Below are 22,326 nucleotides of genomic sequence, written 5' to 3'. Positions count from 1 at the left end.
GTGTGCGCGATTGTGTGCGTGTTGTTTGTGTGTTAAAGAGCCGATTAACCAGTTGCATGCCAACCACCTCCTTGTAAACATATGGTACGCGCTGAGCGCTGTTAGCATGCTCACACATGTGTCAAAGTAATGTAAATGTTTTCAGTTTGAGTAAATGCAAGACACCGTGAACTGTTCACAACACCGATAATCTGTAATATTCTCATATCCTGAAGATTCACATTAACAAAAAAAACAACCTCTAATCAGAGTTGAGAGAAAACGCACGCGAGTCATAATGTAACACTGGTATGCAGCTTCATACTTTATGAGCAGCACCTTGATTTTGCTCCACATCCACCACCTGTTATCTCTCCACGTCTTTTAGGAAGTTGAAACTGTGAACATACTAATCCACACGGCTGAGAATGTCAGCATGCTAATCCAGTTAAATCGGTTGTAATTACAATGCTCATATACAGTACATCCGGCTCAGGTCTCACACCATGTCTGTGATGGTGCAGCTCGGGTGTCTAGGAGTTGCAGCAGTTTATCGTGTTGACAACTTCCCATTGTCCCCTCAGGACACTGGCAGAATTTCTCCCCGCAGTATATCAATGAACTACAAATAGATCTACCCTTCTTAAATAGTCATTAAACCCTCACACATGTTTGGTCCACATGTCCCTCTTAACTATGTTAAGCCCAAACTCCAGTCTCCTTACATAAATCACTGCTGGCACAACAAGAAGCCGCACTTATTATGAAACTAATCTAAATTTGTCTTTCCAGGCAACTATCAAGCGCGTCCCATGACTGCCAGATTATAAATTAGTCTTTTGAAATGCTGTCAGGGAAATATGGGTCAGTGTAGTCCAGAAATAAAGAAGCCCTGTTTGTTTAGCAGCACGAATTAGAGAGTGTTCCTCTATTACAATTCATCCGATGGGGAGTGAAGTGACCTTCATGTGATGTTCTCCACATGTGCCCCTCTTCCCACCACTGGGTGACAATCACAACTCCATTTTCACTGAGTGAAAGTCGTGAATGGATAATTACAGGTTAATAATATAAGCAGAGATCTACGTTGTTAAAAGAAGTCGGTCTTCAGATTCGTCTTTATTGTCCTGCACAATCCGCTCACTATAGTTTATAGTTTTAAGTGGCAACCAATGCAAATGAAAGTGTAAAATGAACTATGGCTTCTAATAATAAAAATACACACACACACACACACACACACACACACACACACACACACACACACACACACACACACACACACACACACACACGCAATGTTTCTTCTAATCCTAATCCTGACATGAAGAATCAATACAAATGTAATCTTTAATATTTTCAGTTAGGACTTCAGTTTGATTCAAAGTTTGCGTTTTAACAAAACGCTGTCTCTGTAGATTAAATTGGATTGAAATTTAATGCCACACCGTCAAACACAATGTTTAAAGTGATTCACATCACGGCTGGTTGACTGACCTCGAAGGAGTCACAGCCTGTACTGACACTTATGGACATCAATATCTAATCTGTGTTTCAGATTCCATAAGCATAATCTCCCCCCCGAGAGCAGTAATTTACGAAACAGGCACTGTGTGTCATCAGTGAGGTCAATCTCCTTGAAGCGCTGCAGGCAAACATCTTGAACAGGGCTCCACTTTTCTCAATCATTCAGATTAGTGAAACTCATTTTAAACGTGACATCATTCATCCATTTAAGACATAATGTATGACAGTATTATAATTTTTTGGCGAATCTTAATCTTTTGAGTTTTATACAGATTATTCATGTATAGGCAACATTCATACTGAAGGGTTTAAAATACTTTCAATTGGCTTTTTTTTTTTTTTTTAAACTAAAATGTGCTGTGTCACTGCAATTTCACACATTTCACTTCCTCTATTGTGTTCTCCTCAACCAATGTTGCTCAGTCAAACTATAGAAAGAGAATACACAAAGATAATACACATCATCTTACTCAGACACTAAGGTTTAGTATTTAAAATCATTTTGACTGTAACATACAACTTTATAGTACACCTTTCAATGATATCACCAAATCTCTTTTAACTTATTTCAAGTATTCTAAGTTTAGCTCTGTCTCACTCAAATGTTATGTATCACAGTTGCTTTGGATTACTGTACAAGCGATCTTTAAATAACTCAGATTAAAGACGTGGATGCTCAAGGAAGCACCATTTAACATTTGTTCACAAAGGCAGGTTCGATACACATTATGACCAACGGTGATCAAATCAGATCCCTGTCTGTCCAATGAAAGCTTGATTAAAGGCATCCTCTAAACAAAAATTGTGAACTATTCTTTAAACCTATAGGCGCATTACTCCCATTGATATGTCTCGAAAACCTTTTCAACCAATTTGATGAAATGAAAACTGTTTCGGCAGAATGAGAATGGGCGAGTATTTGCGTAGCGTTCACAGATGGAAGGCAGTGACCTGTTTTGACCCATTTGAAGTGTTACATAAAAAGTGTTTGTACCACCAAGAAAAGAAAAAAAACTCCATAAAGAAGGACACTGCTGAGCCAAACATTTAGGCCTCAGTGACAAATCAATACTTCTGAAGAGAAACTGAGGTGGGAGACGAAATGCGATTCCAGCTACTGTCAGAATGCTGAAAAATGACTGCAGGCCGAATCTGTAATTGGTGTGCAGCTCAATTTTCGCTCAACTATCAGAGTCAAAATGGTTGATTGTGGACACAACCTTAATCCAAAATGACTTGAATTAAGACATTTCATATATTAGGATGTGTGACCACAGATGGTAAACTAAAGCAGGAAGTGAAACAGGAGAGAGGTTGCAAGGATACTATATTCGAGTCATGACCAAATCAAGATTTGGAGCGAGGGTTGAAGACAATTTATTTGCTGCCCGGCAGATTAAATTAAACCATTGCAATGACATTTAAGTGACAGTGACCTTTTTTTAATATAACCATGAGGTGTTAAAGTCAGAAACTCCAAAATCCTACAGAGGGGCTTTAAAAAAGAATACACTTTTGCACCAAATAGCTAACTCGTCTTGATTAACACCCACTATTCGCACCTTTCATTGGACGGCAGGAACCGTGTTGGACCTGGACCAGGCTAAACTATAGAAGAAATCTGGGTCATACATATCACCTTGTTAAAACGAGAACAGGCCATCCAGCTGATATTCAGACAGCGCCTGAAGCCGTTTGGAGCTTTACTGTGGACTGATGCAGAAGAGTGGCTTCTGAAGGAAAACTCTGGTAATCTGAATACGTGAACCACTTGGAATCAGCTCGCTAAACATTTATCCCAATCAAGGCCGAGTGTGGTTTGCCTAAGCTGACTTAAGGCTAGACAATATTAAAAACAAAGAAACAGTCTTTTGAAAATAAACCCTGATATTATCTGGACAGTTATGCACCTTTCACATTCCTTGTGTTTGTTACATACATGGCAACAAACAGTTCCTATTCTGATAAAAGATCCTGAACACAAACAGGCAACACATCAGTTTGCCATTATAAACTTGGCGAAACAAGCAGACGTGCACAAGAGTTGAAAACCTGGAGATTTTGCTTAAGCCCTGACCTGCTGGCCCGCATTGACAGACGGAAGCCTAACAGCAATTAATTAGAGGAAACAACACTAATGAGATCTTAAGTCCTATGAGTAAAAGTGGACAGAGGAAGCTGGTCAAAACAGAGACATTGTGACGGACGACACCGTGATTAGAATTTAAATGAGGATCAATTGTGCCGGAGGAAGTGGCTGTGCAGTACTCACGGCTGGGAGTGCGCCGTCTCGTAGCGCTCGAAAGCATGGCCAAGGTCGTGCTTGTTGTTCATGTAACACTGGGTGCACAGGTCATAGTCAAAGCACACCTTGCACTTCCATCGCATTCCCATGATGCCATGCTTCTTGCAGCTGTCACAGATGATGTTGGAGTGACGCACGCCTGGAAGGGAGGGAGACGAGGCGGTTGGAAGAAAGGTGATTGTGGCTACAACGACAACATGCTGCTACACATCTCCCATAAGCAAGTCACTGCGGCAGTCAAGGGGTATGCCATGTCCTTCCTTACTCGTCGTACTTATCACAGCGGCTCATATCATGTGATGCGGAAGAACCGAGGCACAAACATTATGACACAAATACTACCCACCCCCCCTGCCCTCTAAGCTCATCTCCTCTCGCTCCATTAAAGGGCAAGCTTCTGAGGCAGAAAAATGTTGCTTTAAATGGAGCAAAATGCTAATGAGTCCTGCATTATTGTGTGTGTCATTCAAGTTCCTAGAATAGAGCCGAATGGCAGATAATGAGAGATAGTCTGAGAGATAGTCTGAGAGATAGTCTTTGGTACCATCATCTGTAGCTAAACTGAACCTGGATTTTTAATCATAGGGATGTAAAACTCCACAGAAACCGAGGAGGATGACTTTGTCTGATGAGGTTATAGGCTCAATGTTGTCCAGCCAACGACCACATTTTAAGCTCTCAAAATTGTATTGAGTCAGCATGTGTATTTGGGTATCATTTCATTTTGTTTTGTTTTTCGAAATCAATAGCATGCAGGCAGCTGCAACTTGATTAACAGGAGGGCTGAACTTATTCATTTTGTATTCATCAATTGCAACTATTATCTGCAAGGACTGATTCAAAAAAACAAATTATATTACAGCTTAGATGTGACCCTAACATTGAGTTGAGCGGAGTTGTTTTTTTTTTGTTCTATTGTAACTATCCACGTGGCAAAGTATAAATGTGCTTGAGGCAAGTGTGCTGTTAGTGAGGGGTGAGAGTCTTGTCAGGAGAGGCTCGTCAGAGCACCACTTCCACCCAAACCTCCCGAAGGCCATTAAAGAGAGGCGAAAGAAAAGAAAAAATTGTATGTCTAGGTTTTGGGAAAGGAGAGAAAGGGACGGAATAATTTGTTTATATAATAATAACATTTCCAATCCTTTTTTTATTATTGTCTTCTTTTTCCTTAGGTGTTTTTCATAAATGACACATTTGGGAGCTATATTAGTTAATTGTCATTGCATCCCAAAACAAAGGAGCATCAGTAACCACCAACTCTCTAAAGACGCTAATAATTTCACTTTAACTGCGTGTAGCTTTTAGAACTCAGCTCTAGATTGCTCTGTGTTTCAGTATAACTCATGAGTGCTTACCGATTTGAGCGTTATCATAAAGCAGCAGGTCAAAGGAACCCTGGTAGCCGGTGCGGTAGTTGGTCCGTGTGCCGCTGTCCCACTGCACCACCACTGTCTTGTCCGGCGTCGTGGTGCTGCCCTGCCGTCCGATCTCCACCACAGTGCCCACGTGGCCCTCGCCGTCATCCTGGTTTCCCCATTTCCAGTCGAGGCCGCGTACCACGCGCATGCCTACCTCCATGCTGCCTTTGCTGGGCCCCGGCCTGGGGGTTGAGCGCAGCGGCCGAGGCCTGGCAGCGCTCTCACTCCCGCTGCTGCTGCGCCTCCGGGGCTTCTGAGCGTGGCTGGACCGTGCGGACAATATCGCGGGCAGGGACGGCACCAAGGGTGCTTCCAGGAACAGGTCTGGGGTGACTGTAGAAGAGAGGAGAGAAAGGCTCAGTGAAACCTAGAAAATAAAGAAGAAATAGTAGGATGCTGACAGCCACAGCAAATGTTGGGCTCCTTTCCACTGCCTCTAAAAAAGGAAATCAAGCAACCTGTGCGTGTTGTCCAACTACAAGTCTGTCAGTGGCAGCTGAGGGACTCACAAAGCAACATACCATATGTCTCATTAGTTTCAGAGCAATGGGTTGCTCTTTGCTTGTGGATCATTCATTGAAGGCATTGCATTGTGTCATGGCACATTTCTGGAGAGAGCAGCTGGACACGACTGATACGCCCTGCTGTGCTAATCATGCCCTGACTGACCCCCACAGACACACAAACCCACACTTAGCTAGACTCAATCATGGCAACCATAACATTCAACTACTAAAATACCGCACGGGCAATTATAAGGAGTAAGTTGTAAACATATAAGCCAAGTACCCTCCATCCTAAAGCAAAAAGAAAGACATTTTTTACTGGAGTTCTGGAAAAAAAGTTTGTACCATTGAGAAACAATCATCAAACACAGTAGCCATTAACAACCAGCAAAAAGGTGTAAAAAGGGTGAAAAGTGCTCCTGTGTAGGAATTTAACGATATAGGATTAAATCATGGATCGCAAGATGCACAATGAGTTGATTGTGGTAAATTTCCATTATCGGGACATTTAAGGGTTTTGTCACTAGAGTGACTTGAAGCTTACTTAAAGTGACTTAAAGCTGCCTGGCTCACTATCATGGCAGAGAAGTGAAAAAATAGAGCCTAATTGAAGAATTTTTTTTTGTAATAAGCATGTAAGAAAAAGAAGACTCAAACAATTTATCCTCTATTTATGCAGGATGCTGTTATTTCAGATTGTTTGTCTTTCACTAAAAACAATGTTCACTAAAAGAAGACGTGTCCTAAGTGGGATACAATGACAATTGTATGTTAGTTAGATTAGTATGTTTGTTGGTTTTTCCATTTTAACAAATATAAGCATATTTAGACGATTATTGGGCTAATTTTTTGCCGGGATAATCGTAACTTCACATTTTCTTATTGTCCAAACGTCTACACATGCTGCATTGTACACATTCCAGACGTTTGCCTAAAAAGACATAAAAGAGTAAAAATCTTGTCTTAAGGACAGACGCACAAAAACTAATTCTCACACCCTAGACTGATGACGTCAGTGTTTTCATGAATGCTGCTGGGTACTAAAAACAAGTACGAACACAGGAAGGAAGCAGCATTTAAGTGTCAGCTTGAGTCAGCGATACAGACAGGAACTTTCTCTGAGGAGCACGACCATCAGCAACATCCAATCACATCCACTAATCACATGTGGTTAAAAATATTCTTTTATACAATGGCGCAGTGTTCCGTCTCCAACCATTATAAGTATTAACTAGACACAAACATAAAACATTCCTTGTTGATGCTGCATTGCTATTTCTGTGTGCACTCACACAACAATGAAATGTTTGTGAGGTGGCAGAAAATGAAAAGTGCAGGCTTGTAAAACTGAAGGACAGCGCATCCCGCTTGGACCACGTGTTCCACCAACAAGTACAGCTTTCACATTGCAGCCCACATCAAGCAAATTGCGATTATCTGCCTGTGTGTATGCTTCTTTCCTAAAATCTAATTTTAAAAAGAGAAGATGAAAGTCCGCAGAGAAGATCTGACATATGCACAGTGCCTTCGAGGAAGTTTAGCACATACCCAAACTGTTGTCACTTTTCACTGGAAAAACAGGCTGAAATCCAGGTCCTGCTGTGTATTAACACCTCTTACGAAAGGACTACCTCAGAGGCCTCACGTGGTGTGCTGTAGTGTCGAGGATTAATACAAGAGAGATAAACCTTTCGCAAACATACACACCAATGTACACTTTCCAGCAAGACTAAGAAGCCAATACCATTAGTGTCGATACATTTGAGCTTTGCAACGTTAGGTTTCTGGACATTTTATTGATCAGTTTACATGCAGAGATGTGTGGCAGGCGGCGGGCTCAGCATGCACAAAAAGCAGTGCTATGATGTTGGATGATACATGGACTGTGTTAAAACTATGCTTCAAGGATTTGGAACAGAACACTGTTAAAGTCTCTCGCTGAGCCTTTATCTATTTCTAGTATCCCGACTGGTTTTCCCCTTCATTGTGATTGTGTGTGTGTGCGTGTGTGTGCGTGTGTGTGTTCCCAACTGCTGCCAATTAACCTGCACACCTGCAACTCATTCATTTACCAAGTGCCAACAGTTGATATACTCCTGTCTTAGTTCTCACATGTGGTACTAATGCTACGGCCAAACTATGTTCCCAGCAACTGTTTACTTATGGCTTCGTTTAATCTGTGTTTACCTAAGCCTCTGACTCTCTCGGGATACCCTGTTCCCTGCCTGAACTAGTCAACCTGCTAACAACTTGCCTGCGCAACTCCTCGCTGTCCAGCTCTCAATCGACGCCAACCTAGACCAACATCATTTCAGCCACTGGCTCTTTTCAATCAGCAACTGTGAACTCCTCCTGCCCCGTCTGTATTCCGCTCTTGGGTCCAGCTCTACACTAACATGACACGTTATATAGCTGAAGCGTGCAAGTTCAAATGTTGGAAGCACGATAGTATGTTGTAAATGTACACTGTGTGATATCATTGTACAGTTAACCCGCAGCAACGGTCGCAACGGCACGAAAAAAAAAATGGCCACCGCTCTGACCGTCCAGAAAAAAATTAGAAAATGATCTACAAATGCTGGTGTAGAGAGGAAACGTTGAACAAGTATTGCTTTAAAGTCTATCCACGTTTGTGTACATTAGTCTTAAGCTTGCTAAAAAAAAAACTCCAGTCATCTGGAAAATTTTACCTGATATGTTTTTAGTTTTATACCGTGATCGTTCAATCACAGGGTTCAGTTAAAAAAATTAAATAATAATAATAATAATAGGGCAGACAGATGTCTGTAATGCAGCTGAGATTACTCTTGCATGCTCATCAAAATTACAATGTCATTTTAGTATTAAAGGCATCTGCTTAAGCATGAAAACAGAAGAGATGTAGTGAATCAAAGGAGGGAAAGCAGGCTGCTTATACTCCACTTTCTGTCAAAAAATGACAGCTTAGCCTCTTTTTATGCACTGAAATAATATCCCAACCAATCATCAAACATGTCAGCATGAAAACACAGGAGCTGTCCACCGGCAGAGGACGGCTTTTTACACAGCTCCTGGCATTCTGGGTGTGGATGGATAGCAAGTAAATGCCAAAATGATGTACCAGCAGCTAAAAATGCAATCATGAGGAATCTCTGAGTAAAAAAAAACTAAAACTAAAACAACACACCTAAACCACACTAACGAAGACAATCTTTGTTTACTTAAAGCAGGTCCACCATCCAGCGTTCTGGATTGAGGAACTGTTTTGCAGACATAAACTGAAGAAAAAAGACATAACCTACCGCCTACATTTAAAAACAAATGCCCACCGCCTCCCACATTGGCTACTCTGCTGCCCCCAAACCCAACACAGTGTGTTCCAGAGAGAATTCAGGCTGAACACGCTGATAATCTAAATCGTTATTAATTTAGACCAGGACCGGTACTGACAAGTAGATGCAGCCCAGGGGATTCAGGAGATGACTCCATCTACACAATGAGCTCCTATCTGACATCGACAGGGAGACTATTTTTTACTGTGTGAGCTCACCATCTACACCCCAGAATGACTGTATACATGCGTCAAGCTGCACTTGGAAGCATATTTTTGCCTAATCACACTAATCTTCTGAAATCCCAATGCACATTATTGTTTGGTGTTGACAGATGGTTACTGCTAGAAAATTGCATTCTAAAACAGCAGTGAACGATTACTAAATACCAACAAAGATATTACCTCTTGTGGAAATTAGAGGAAACCACTAAGACGGTGTTTAAATTTGAAGACAGTTTGGCGAGAGATTTAATTATTAATAAACTCACTAAAGTCAAATGTTGCCCATGTCAACAACAATAGCAAATTAGGAAAAATAAAATGTTAAAATCGTAAATATTTGACAAATCACAGTTTATAGACTGAGGGCCAAGACAGGCAGGATTACGGCTCTCTTCCTGCAATAACAGATGGGCTGGCTTTCATCACACACACACTGCTGAGGGCCAATCTGGGAGTAAACCTCCTTCAAAACAACCAGCCAGCCATTTGCCACAACACAAATAAAACACACACCGTAAACAAATGGTTGAAAATTGCTCAAGAATATTATTGGTTTCCATTAGGTAGGTGTTTTAACGCTAATGAGGGTTCAACTTGGATTTCTTTTTTAGATCAGCAGAAAACGTTGTGCTTGGGTTTTATGTCAAGAAGGAAATCATCACTATATTAACAAATGTATTTGTAGTAACTTGATGTGTACAACGGTTGAGTAAATTAACTTTGAAAGCTGCAATTAGAAAAAATGAAGGCCTGAAAATCGGCTCGCAGTACATCGACCAACAGATGATGGTTACACTGCAAAGACATACTATTTCAAATCATTTACCAGCATGGAGACAGACCTTCTGATAAAAGTCACTGAGCAGCTTTCAAATGGGAAATGAGTCAGGGGTATTATTCCTGGCGGACCCGGTGCCATCAGATACGTGCTACTGTTTGGGACCGCAGAGGCCTACTTGTGCCGCGCGTCCTCTTGACACGTGGTCTGCCTGGCTTATATCCTGCTCTCGTGTCTAATAAGAAGAGGCTGCTTGCTTGTGCTGTTTTTTGGTTGTTTTTTTTCCCAGGTCCCTGCCGCAAGACCCAAAGGCTTAGCAAAGACCAATATACATACTATTGCTTTAGCCTCATCAACTCCCCGATCAGAAATGAGTGAAAGCCTGCTGGAACTGGTTCACGTCAGAAACATCTGGTGGCCAGAGGACTTTCAAGGAAATCAATAAGGACCGTGAGCAAATCACACATTTACAGGGATTTCTTCAGAGTGGGCGATGGGCATAAAATTAGACTCTTCATTTTCTATTCCAGGCTTCTGCTTGGCCTCCCTTCCTTTTCACATATTTCACTCAAACAGACGCTGTGTACTGAGTGTGGGAAATAATTATATAACATATCAACTATTGAAATTAATCCAAGATGTATGACATGGGCATCTTCAAATATTTGTCGTCTTGTCCATAAGCATTTAAAAAAGCTACTTGATACCGGCATACTTATTCCTATCAGCAAACTTTATCCCTGGAGCCTTTCACAAAAGAAACACAGCAGAACAGGATATGAATGTACGTTCCATGACCCTGTACAGAGATTATTGTATCTAATTATCGTGGATCATCATACTCACACCCCATGATCTTCCGCCCACTTTTGAACATGCTGGAAGCTTCACGGGCCCAGTGGGTCGGGACACCGATAGCCTCGCTCTGCTACTCGCTTTGCTACAACCAGCAGTACCATCTGAAACCCCGAGCGCTATGAAGCCGTCATCCTACTGACAGGGGAGTGAACCTTTTCTGGCACAGTCATAGTATTTGGTTTGCTGTGAACTTTGCTCTCTGTTTTGGAACATGCAGTTCTATTCTCCTCAAAATAGTTAGGGTTTTTTTTTTTTTTGATAGATGTTGCTCAAGAACTGGATAAGCCTGATGACTTATCTGTAGAAATAAATAAAAAACATACTGTCTTGGTGAGCCTAAGACATTAAAGTGCTGATCCTCCAAGAGTGCGTTTCAGGTCAATACAAAAGTTTGTGTAATAATGGGGCATTGTCACGTCACATAATCAGTAGTGAGAGGAAGCTTTGATCATTAATTTTGTTTGCTAAGGCTAGTCTCTTGCAAAATGGGCTTAACCGACAACTGTAAACCCAAACTGCTGGGCTTTTATTTAGTCTGGGCCTAGAGCCTCAAGTCAAATATTATATAAAAAGTCAGTATTCAGTCATTACAAGCTCTCAACCTGTAGACCCCAATTTGTATTAATGAAACTCAAAACAAACTCATTCGACGCAATCATCCCGTAATCATCCAATCAACCATTGTCTGTGTGATACAGTGAAGTCTGACGTATCCAAAGTGGTAATAACTACTCAAATCTAACCTGGTCACTCGCTGTGCTGTAATTAGGCGAACTGCAATCAATGATCCACAGGCTAAAAGCCCTACTACTAAAACTACTTACACAACTTCGACATAAATATACTTACACGTTTACTTAATGTTTTGATGGTCACCCGTCTGCTCCACCAACAGTGATAGAAGCCAGCCAGATGTCTGCCTGCTTATCACGTCTACAGGCTTAACTACAGATTGCGATGACATGTGGCACAACTGGAGTATCATGGCTATGGCGTGTATCGCCTGCGCGTTATTTATCTTTGCATATTTTTACCTTCCTGCGAGGGAAAACAGTGAAATCAGAAAATGTGTCTCGTATGACAGTTTATGACCGGGAAACCAGAAGCAGAAAGTGTTACCCAAGACAAATAAATGTTCAAACTGACGAGAAGAACACATCTAGATCTTAAAATTAGAACAGCACCATCGCATGGATCTCACCGTCTGACAATAAAGACATTAGCATTAACCAAATGGTCTAGACGGAAACTGCATCATAAATGAAGCATGTCCTGTTCAGCTGGTTTACCTGTTGGTATAGTGATGTACAGTAGGGTAAACAGAAAGACCCACAAAGACAGGGAAGGAGAGGAAACAGCTCCTACCTCATGCTACAAAACGCATCAGATGGTGAAGGGGGGGGAAGAAAGCTACCGGTGGTCCTACCGGTTTCCAGTAATATATGAGAAGAAAAAAAGCCTCCTCAGGGCTGAAGTCCTTTTCGGGTTAACCCCCTGAAGGAACCAGCCCGGGAGGAGGAGGGAGGGTGGGGAGAGATTCAGTGGGTGGAGGCAGAGGGCAACCAGGCCGGTATTTCCAGAGATGCGATATGCAGCCACAAGCCGTCTCACAGAAACAGCGTTCGGCTGTACAGGCGTACAGCCTGGCTCTAAAGGATCAGAGCTGGAGAAGAAAGAGAAGAGAGCCTTGCTGCTGGAAGATGAGGCCAGCATTTATTCCTTTGTGCGTTGTGTCAGCAAGGATTACCACCGTGGTGGTGGTGGAGGAGGAGAGGAGTGGGAAGAGGATAGCCAGGGACAGCAGCTGCCCGACGAGCACTGCATTCAGGTCGACGTACCCTTGCTCTCGCATTAAAAACAGGCCAGTGGGCTCTGCTCCGCGTAGGACTCCTCCGATGCTATATTCCAACACAAAGGACGCGAGCGCCAGTGGCACGCGTGTGAAGCCGACACACCGCGTTTACTGATCAGTATGTTCGACATAAGGATGTGCAGCCCTCTTTCATAGCGGCGCGGGGGACAGCGTTTGCTCTGCTGCCAATGAGCAGACAAGCTGAGGACAGAGAGGAGGGGGAGGGGCGATATGTTTCGGGGGGAGGGTCTTGTGTGTTATTATTTTTGTGTGTGTGTGTCGTGTGTGTGTGCACTCGGGGGAAAAGAAAAGGGGTGGGGCTGGAGGACATTTTTGATGAATGGGCACCTGCCATGATTCTCATTTTGAGTCGCAAACTGGCTTGTGCAACCGCTGCTCGCAACACCAGCCCAGAATCTCCTGCAGGCTCACACAGGAAAAAGGGAGGAGTATGGGTGTGTGATTGTGAATGTTTCCCCCATGCTCTCCTGGCTTTGAACAATACTCCTTAATGTGTCGACAGCTGTGGGAGACCTCGACAATATGGCTTCCAAGAAAACCAGGCAAAAGCAGCACTCTGTTGATGCTGGCACACTCGCACAAATGTCCAGCTGGTATTGCCGGGACACGAGCAGCCAATGAATGAACAGGGGCTTAAAATGGGGTCGAAGACACGGGTTCATAATGAAGTTTATTACACCACACTCTCCAATCTTGTAAACAAAGCTGCCGCTGTCTGTGTAATCGGTCCGCGTCACACAAAAGGGTGCATTCATTCATAGAGCTCCTCTTCAAATAGACAGTGACACACACACACACATGATGGCAGTCATCAGACCGGGAACCCTGTTGAAATGTTGGTTGCTGTTGGCAGCCTGAGAAAAACACAAAGCTTAGCCGCTGGGATGCGAGTTGTGTCTGATCAACTAATCATTCACTGTTTGGAACCTTGAGTAAATTGCAAAGAGATTCGGGGAGACAGGAAACATGTTTAGGATTGCAAAAGCCAAGTCAAATATTATTGAAATACTGCTTGAGCAAGCCATCATTACTGCTCAAGGTCCTCTGCCTCAAGAATTCAAACCCGGCTATCACTATGTCGGCATGTCACCCTATTTCTTGCTTATAAACATTAATCTGACCTGGACCTCCTGCTTCAACTCTAGACCTATCATCTAACAAAACGTTGTCTTGGGCCACCACATAGTCCGACAGAGCTCAAACTGGATGACTCTGGAGGTGCTGACTCTCTCTCGGGGAAGCTGTCATCTTTGTAACTATTACGGGACATAAGGCCAGAGGGCTGTAGGTCTGAATCCTTCTCAGTCCAGCTACGAGGATCTCAGATCTGGCAGTCTATCTCACCGGAGCACGAATGGCCTGTGACAGAATACACACATCAACATCAAAGTAGTGAGCGTTGGGATTGGGGAAAGTGCAGCAGATCGTGAGACAATCCAGACCAGAGGGCCCAAACACCACTAAAAGTGGAGTCGACCACCCCAGGAGGAGAGGGAGGAGCCATAGATAACTCAGCGAGAGTAAAAAGTCACTCCACTACCCAGCCCACTCTGTCCAGTTCGCAGGAAACTGAGGGAGATGGCCTCAGGATACTACTCCATCGTGTTCCCGGGATCAAGTTGCACTTGACTTCAACCTTAAACAGCAGCAGAATTTTGCTGTTTTATATCTGTTATATCAGAACGTTTCGTCACTGAAAAGGAGAGGTTTCCGCTTTTCTCCCGACTCACTTCGGCAACAGTTTTATTGACAGGTGGTTCATCAAACCCCTCTGCCAAGTATTTTTTTTTAAAGCGCCTGCCCATTTCCAGTTTCCCAGCGGCAAATTTCTCCGATCTGTGCAACAAACCATCTGGCAAGTCAGATTCAGATTCGCACTTGATGGACGAACCACAGGACAGAGTGCAAACTCGACGGTGCTTTGTACTCAAGCATAAAGCCGATTAACAATGTTTCCCCGATGACGAGACAAGGAACTGATTTACCGCTATTCCTCCTGATACAAATTTGAAAAAGAAGAATTTTATCTGGAAACATTTTGTTTTGGTTTTACACAAGTTTCAGAGGCTCTCTCCCTAAAGCAGAATTACAGTCCACCGGAAAGCGAACGCCATAACTGCACAAAACAATCAAATTCAAAGCCGTTGGCTAATTGGCACAGATTCTGCTTTCTGTGACCTCAGTAAAAAAAATGACTGGTTTTGGCATGCGGCTAAGCATACTGGTTACTGTGGAAACTCACTATTTTGTGGTGACAGCTACTGTTAAGTTAAACATTGGAAATACTGTACGAGTCTGTCAGCCAGATTTAGATTTGTATTAATTAAAAAATACATTTGATTCAACCTGCACCTTTGTGAACCAGTTATAGTGTTAATTAATTGTATGTAGTATACATAGATATAAAGTGTCCTCTATACACAGAGTCTGAAAGAACTCAGTGAAAGTTATTTGCCTTTCAGTCTTAAACTGCTTAAACAAAACATGTGCGGAGGCAAATGCATACCAATAAATTACAGGAAAATATCTATTAAGAGACCAAGTACTAAAATACACATGGACAAACGCAGGCCCCACACTGAATGCAAGTTTTGCACAATGCACCTTTTGAAAATTATCAACAGAGAGCTGAACCCCATCTTAAAAGTGTTTTAAAACTGTTAGCTCAATATTTTCCCCATTTCTTCTCAATCAACTGAGTGTGTCTCTGAAACCACAGCAACAGTTGCTGTTTAGTTGTGTGGCTGCCAAGCAGGGGCCAAAAGACAAAGAAAACAGCAGATAACTACATCTTCTAAGTAGGTGTGGCTGAGAGCAACCATGGCTGTGTCCAGTTGTGTGGCAGCTGCAGCTGGGCTCTGCTTCATCCTCCCAAGCGACCGGAAAGATGAAAGTTTGGGTAAAGGGGTCTTCACGCAACGTCATAATAGATTTAAACAACCGCAGGAAATGCTTTCAGAATCAGCTTTAATGGCCATGTACATTTTTACATACATGGACTTTGACGCCGGTTTCTGCTCTTCGCTCCAATTGATTTGTAAAGTGTGCTCCTTACACCTCTGCTTTTATTATTTATGTTATAGGTTTGACAGGTCGCAGAAAACCGACCATGACACCCCACTGTTCAGCTAGCACAAGTTAGCTTGCTTGCTAGTCAAGTCAAAGCCGGCACTGGCCCCGGTCTCTAAAGACGAGAGAGCGTCACAGCAAAACGTCGTGAGAATTTTTTTGTTGTTGCCATTTTCATTACTCTGGTTAATTTGAAGGGGAACTGAAAGCACAACAATTAGTTGACGAAACGCGTCGGGTTTATTAATGCGCAAACCCATAGACGCATTTCTTCTCATAGCTCAGGTGTCCTGGTTTCTAAATTTAACAGCCGGCGTTCAAACAGAACTCGGATCGTGCAGCTTCCTGTCGCCCTTTGGGGTGTAACGTTATTTCATCTTTTGACAGGAAAATGATCCTCTGGACACGTTTCATCTTCAAAAAGAAGAGAGGGGCGCCGCTGAGAGACACACGTGAACATGTGTGTATTCTACAGTAAACAAACATTGTGACACGTAACGATACTCGAGGTGACAACGACATGTCACCGTGAGCTGGACTGTGCGCGGCTTTGTGGCAGGAGACGACGGAGGGATTTCGCGCGACCACGAACGTTACTAGCTCGCCCGAACGTTGACGCTAGCTATCGCTAGCTAACTCATGTTTGGACATCGTTTATTAGTAGAAAGAAAACAAACTTCTTTCACGGTGTAGCTACTTACCGGGCCTCTGTCAACAACGTCTACTTTGAGGTCTACTTTAAGTCCGTGTCGCTGTCCGTCGCCGACGCTGAGAGGAGCTTGTTTTAGGACTAATAAGTGTTAATTTGGAAGGTTTGGCAGCGCACAGCCATGTCAACACGCCCCATGCATTACGTCACTACAAATGCTGCCTTCATGTGCTCCCCGTAATAAACATAACAACTCAAGGTTTGGTTTGATTTCAAGTAACCAACTCAGGAAAATGAAGAAACAAAAACAGTTGGACGTGCTTGATGCTTTGCTGCATTCTCTCTATAGTGGCTTTCCTTTACTCTACTCTGACTCATGCATTTCATCTGTACAGCTCCCTTCTCAGTCTGCAGTGTACTCTGATTCAGATGCCAACAAATAGAGGCAGCAAGACTCACCAGGAATTATGGCAGTACTAAAAGATTTGTTCCAATCATAGGGGTAATTAGAGGTAATATCAATTACCACAATTATCACAGTCAATGGAAATAAGATTTAACTTGTATAACTCTACAGGAATATAGAAGAGTATACATTTTAACTTGACAATGTACAAATGTGCAAAACAACAATTTACACAGGTCATTTTTAAATGAAGTGAAATCAAACATGAAGCACAAACACATGTCCCCTAATTGCTCAGTCATCACTTATGATTAGGTCTTTGTCGGGCCCCTGGTGGCCATGGGGACAGTCAGACATATAATGGACTTGTGCCTCAGGCCGGATTTAAGTCCTTCTCTCCCTCATTTCTCATCATGTTTAAAACAACTCCAAGTGTTACGTTAATGTCTACAAGTAGTCCCGGGGTCAAACATCTAGATGACTGGACTTCATATTAGCCACATAGCTGTAATATCATTTCAGGTGTGATCATATTAATGTTATAGCCATATTCTGAAACAGAGACAAAGACCGATATGAACATGTTTAACAGAATCTGTAATTAACTATTCACATTATCAACATTAATTAAGGGCAATGAATGAAAAGGACATCTTACATCAAAACTATTGTTCTCTGTGTAATCACGATCAAGCTTTTAGGCTTTCTGCTCTTCTCTTTCAAAATAATTTCATTCAAAAGGCCTTTGATATTTTCCTTAGAGATAACAGACATAAACACTAATGTGCTGTATGTTACAGGAGAGTATAAAAAAAAACAAGTTAAGAACAAATTATATGGTCTCATGAAAAGTTGGGATCCAGTTGTGGAATATAGCCTGAAACAGATAATACAATTTCATTTATTATTAATAAAAGTTTAGATTTTTGAAGACACTGAATGCACACATAATTAAACCTACCTAGTTGAACTAATAGTTCTGACCCCACAAATACTCCATTTAACAGAATTTGCACAAAGCTGGTGAAGCTTTGTGTGCATGTTGTGACGATGGTTGTCCACTACTGCTCCCTGCTGGCAAATACCCTGCTTTACCAATACAGAGCTTTTTGTAAATTTACTTTGTGATTTTTTATTTTTTATTAAGTAATATACTCAACATTATGGGCGACTTTATGATCTATTCAATTATTTGAGATATGTCTGTTTAAGATGAAATAAGTATACAATACACTACATCTTTGATTGAAAACAGACAGGCATGTCACCTATCAAGTCTCAGGGACTGTCAAAGAAATAAAATCCAGTATCTGTTCTGGGGTTTAATATTTGTCTCTTTGGAGATTAAATATTGTCTCTGCTATGAGGAAGTGTCGTTATAAGTAGTAGCACAGACACAAAGAAAATAAGAACTTCTCATGTAGAAACACTGTCAGAAGTAACCTAAAAGTCAAACATTGCATCCCTCAACAAATGTCCGTGATGAATATATGTTGGTCTCCAACTGTGGTTGTTTGACACTTTTGGTTTAACAATTACCAATACAGAATTAACGCAACTATTTTCTACTTTGCAAGGTAAATATATCCATCTCATAGGCATTTAAATGCCACATTCTGAATGGACATGAGGTGCTGCTTTATCCCATAATGTCCATTGTTGCGTCGCATATGAAACCTCAGTCTATTTTTAAACGTATCACCAAATTTCACTTAAGGGGAACTTTGATCCAAAATGAACACATCGGACATCAGCGTCAGTGAGTTTTATTAGAATCAAATTAAATACTATTTGGCTCTCCAAAGGAAAAATAAACAATTTAAGAGCATGTACCATGCAGAGATTACAATGTCGAGAATATCTGAAGAGAGTTGTATTAGTGTTTTCATGTATCAATGTTTTGTCCGTATGGCAACAGTAGGTGTATCTGTCAAAAATGAGAAAATGACAAAAATGTTGCCGACTTCTACAAAATGACACCAGCGTATTAAAACACTAAAGCTCGCTTAATACTGAAAAAAAAAGACCCTGGATTATGCCTTCAGTGTCACAGAGCTGGACCTAAACTAAATCTCTGCTTAACATAAATATGACAATAAATTAAAGCCAGCGAAAGCCCTTTAAAGAACTTTGTACAAATACAAAGAGGAACATGAACTAGTCTGTATTAAAACAAGAAAACATTTGAATGATCACTTATTTAAAAAAATGAATCACAGGGACGGCAAGCTTCCGGGGGGAGCCAGAATGATCCCGAACACGTAGAAAAGTCCCATGAGGAGGTTGAGCTTTGCCGTCTTTTGGGGGATCTTGGCATAGCATCGGCTGCGGAACTGCTTCTCCAGCGGAAAGGCCATAGGCAGCGTGAGCAGAGGCAGCGCCATACTGATGGTGTAACGGGTGGCGAGGATGCAAAAGAGCACGTACGGGACAAACAACAGCAGGTTGTAGAGGACGTAGGACAGCGTCGGGCCGATCAGGATGGCCAGGGTGACGATGCCCGCCTGCTTGTCAGAGTCCATGTCTCTGGTGTTGTTGCTGTGGAGGATGGCTTCTGTGTTGAGGGCCAGCGGCACGGCGTACACCAGCGGCAGCACCGACAGGTAGCCGACCTGCACCGCGTGGGAAAACATGACCGCCAGCGGGCCGAAGGTGATGAGGATAACCACGTCTCCCAGGGCCACATACTTGAGCCCGATGCCTGAGAAGTGGGAGAGGAGGCAGTTAACCTTTTAATTCCGGATCTGTGTCATGTCGGAAAAACACAACAACTGCCTTAAAAGGGCCAGCTCCCCCAAAAAGTTGATGCCGACAAACACAAACGTAAAGCATTGACATTCTTAATTACTGGAGATAGTTAAATATGGTAACGCATCTTTCAAATGAATCATAAATGAATCATATCCTGATGAACCACAGATCAAGATATCCTGATGAATAATTATACTGAAGCCAGACTATTTGCATGGCTTAATAAGTAAAAGTTGTTACGTTCAACATACCAAAGTTTGTTTTTCTGACCTTTTGTAACCACATGTGACAGAGAGACCACTTTACCGGGAGCATTATATGGAAGTTCCCATTTCACAAAACACAAACCTTTTGCTGCTACTTAAGGCCTGCTGTGGTGCAATGTTGCCCAAACTGTCACTCACTCACTCTCTGCCTGTCTGTCAGTCTTCACTTATTTTGTCCTTCTGTCCAAGTTTATATTTTACTCACCTCCAGTATATAAAAAAGAGCTGGACAGTCCGCCGAAGTAAATGAGGGCCAGGTGCTCCAGTCTAAGCGTAGACAGGAAGTACAGCAGAGTGGCACACAAGCACCCCAACGAATACAGCAACGCTCCGAACATGACAACATCCTGCGGCGCCAAGATTTCATCCACCAGAGTCCTGTCGTCACTCTTCTTATGGTCAATCCCTTTGGAGAAATCATAGTAGGTGTTGACGAGGTTCCCCGCCCCGTGGACTACAAGGACGGTCACAGCGCACACCATGAGGATGACCAAGTCCACAGAGCCCCCCAATTTGTACGCCAAAGCGCTGCCGAGGGCCACCGGCGTGAGCGACGCACTGAAACTCCACGGCCTCAGTGCCAGCACGTAGGCCGCACACTTGTGCCTCACATCCGTGGCAACGCGGGTCATCCTCGACGCGTGGTTAGCACCCGTAGGAGGGTAGGCCAGGTTACTCAGACCGGTGTGCCATTCTTGGCCATTGTGGCCATTAGATCCAGCCAGTACGAACGTTTCCACCCTGCCTGGTTTCTGCTCTTTCGCCATTCCTCTGCAAGGAGTCTAAGTGTACCAGCAATGTTTCCAAAAGGTCAAGAGTTGGGGGGCTCCTATAGCAGTGAAAGCACAATAGACAATGTTTCAGGTTGTGATAGTATGACATGTTTTGCAGCACTGTACGCACAGGTGTCAACCATCCAATTAAAGTCAAGACTCTGACTCTCTCTCTCTCTCTCTCTCTCTCTCTCTCTCTCTCTCTCTCTCTCTATATATATATATATATATATATATATATATATATATATATATATAACATTTTCAAAAAGATAAATAGTCAAACCTAACTCTTTATCCATGTTTGGCAGTTTAATGTTGCCTTTCTAACATGTCACAGTACGATTTATATTTATCAAGTTTATATAAGTTTTACTTTTTTTAAACATAAACAGACACATTAAGGGCTATTTTACAGGACTTGCGGATGCCCTGTTAAATATGCCATAATGCACTTTTTGTACAAGTACAATTACTTTTGAGTTGGATGACAAATACTGTACAAATACAGAAGAGAGATCGTAGCAGGGCCAGTGGCTAGAGGGTGTCTGGTATTAGCTCGTTGTTATGTAATAAAGTGAGTAACGTTACAGTAGCGTTACAGTAACGTTACCACTTCGACTTCAAAGCGAAGTGGGTGTTTCTGAAGCGGTACAAACATGAGCTAATTGTGTGGCCAATAACAAACGTGGCATCTCGTTGAATACCACACACACACACACACAGACGCACACGCCGAGACGCTGCTCGCCTCTTCTGCGATAAAAGGCGCCGTGTCCGGTGGAGATGGCTGACTACTGAGATTATAGGATTAATGCTAACCGGGTAGCCACGGAGCTAAACGTCTACGTGCAGGGACGAGAGAGGAGGACATGTCCGACAACTCTCACCTGTTACGTCTTCAACAACCGACACGAACTGGGCTCCCCTCCGCTCACACACATACTCCTGTGCCCACTGAGCCCGATGTGGCGAGGGAGACAGTTACATGTCTTACGCGTCAACTTCGGAGGTGCTTGACTGGTTGGCAGCTGTAAACCGATGCACGGCTGATGGCCGCCATTTCCTGCGCCAGGGGTGCCACTTCCGCGCAGGGCTCGAAGAAACAAGCTTCTCAACAACGGTTCCGTGGAGCGAATTATTACAGTTTATAGAGAGGAGTTAAATAATAAAGATACATGAATTAGAACGGCTATGCCAGAGATCATTAAGAATAGGGACTGCCAGTAAACGTACAAACAGTACATAAATGAAAGTGTATGAGGAAAAAAGTATACAGGTAATTAGCTACTGGTTATATATATATATATATATATTATATATATATATATATATATATATATATATATATATATATATATATATATATATATATATATATATATATAGATAGATAGATAGATAGATAGATAGATAGATAGATAGATAGATAGATAGATATTCCGCTTATGTGGCCCATAAAAAAGCTAACATGAACGATATGTCTGGTGTTAAAACAATGAAATGATACCAATTGCTTACTGAGTTTTGTAAACACCATATGTGTTAGACCCTAAACTCCTGGTTTGATCTCGTATTCTTAATCATGAGACGAAAACGGAAGCTCAAGTTTCTCCTGTCTGGCCTGAAAGTG

At 42.4% G+C, this 22,326-nt stretch overlaps 2 protein-coding genes across 4 annotated transcripts in view; both read right to left on the bottom strand.

The window, feature by feature from the left end:
- Positions 1 to 16,700, bottom strand: part of mib2 (MIB E3 ubiquitin protein ligase 2) — a 35,974-nt gene extending 19,274 nt beyond the window's left edge. For 2 of the 3 annotated variants that reach the window (XM_068597054.1, XM_068597056.1), the window contains exons 1-3: positions 16,550 to 16,700; positions 5,167 to 5,562; positions 3,779 to 3,950 (exon numbers count right to left, since the gene is read on the bottom strand). In XM_068597054.1, coding sequence (XP_068453155.1) covers positions 3,779 to 3,950; positions 5,167 to 5,389 — 395 coding nt within the window. In that variant the 5' untranslated portion in view covers positions 5,390 to 5,562; positions 16,550 to 16,700. Of the gene's footprint in view, positions 1 to 3,778; positions 3,951 to 5,166; positions 5,563 to 12,271; positions 12,919 to 16,549 lie in introns of those variants that run through there. The other variant, XM_068597055.1, reaches the window with a different exon arrangement.
- A 1,953-nt stretch (positions 16,701 to 18,653) lies between these two features.
- Positions 18,654 to 21,756, bottom strand: ubiad1 (UbiA prenyltransferase domain containing 1). Its single transcript, XM_068597845.1, has 3 exons — positions 21,584 to 21,756; positions 20,126 to 20,749; positions 18,654 to 19,604 (listed from the first exon to the last, which is right to left on the bottom strand). The coding sequence occupies exons 2-3, from the start codon at positions 20,685 to 20,687 to the stop codon at positions 19,117 to 19,119; spliced, it is 1,050 nt and encodes a 349-aa protein (XP_068453946.1). The 5' UTR covers positions 20,688 to 20,749; positions 21,584 to 21,756; the 3' UTR covers positions 18,654 to 19,116.
- Between the last annotated feature and the right edge of the window lie 570 nt (positions 21,757 to 22,326).

Source organism: Clinocottus analis, unplaced genomic scaffold, assembly GCF_023055335.1.
Source record: "Clinocottus analis isolate CAN_PGR_092001 unplaced genomic scaffold, fCliAna1.0.p SCAF_4, whole genome shotgun sequence".
Lineage (NCBI taxonomy): Eukaryota > Metazoa > Chordata > Actinopteri > Perciformes > Cottidae > Clinocottus > Clinocottus analis.
Note: the sequence above shows the minus strand (reverse complement) of the source record. Positions and strands in the feature narration are given on the sequence as shown.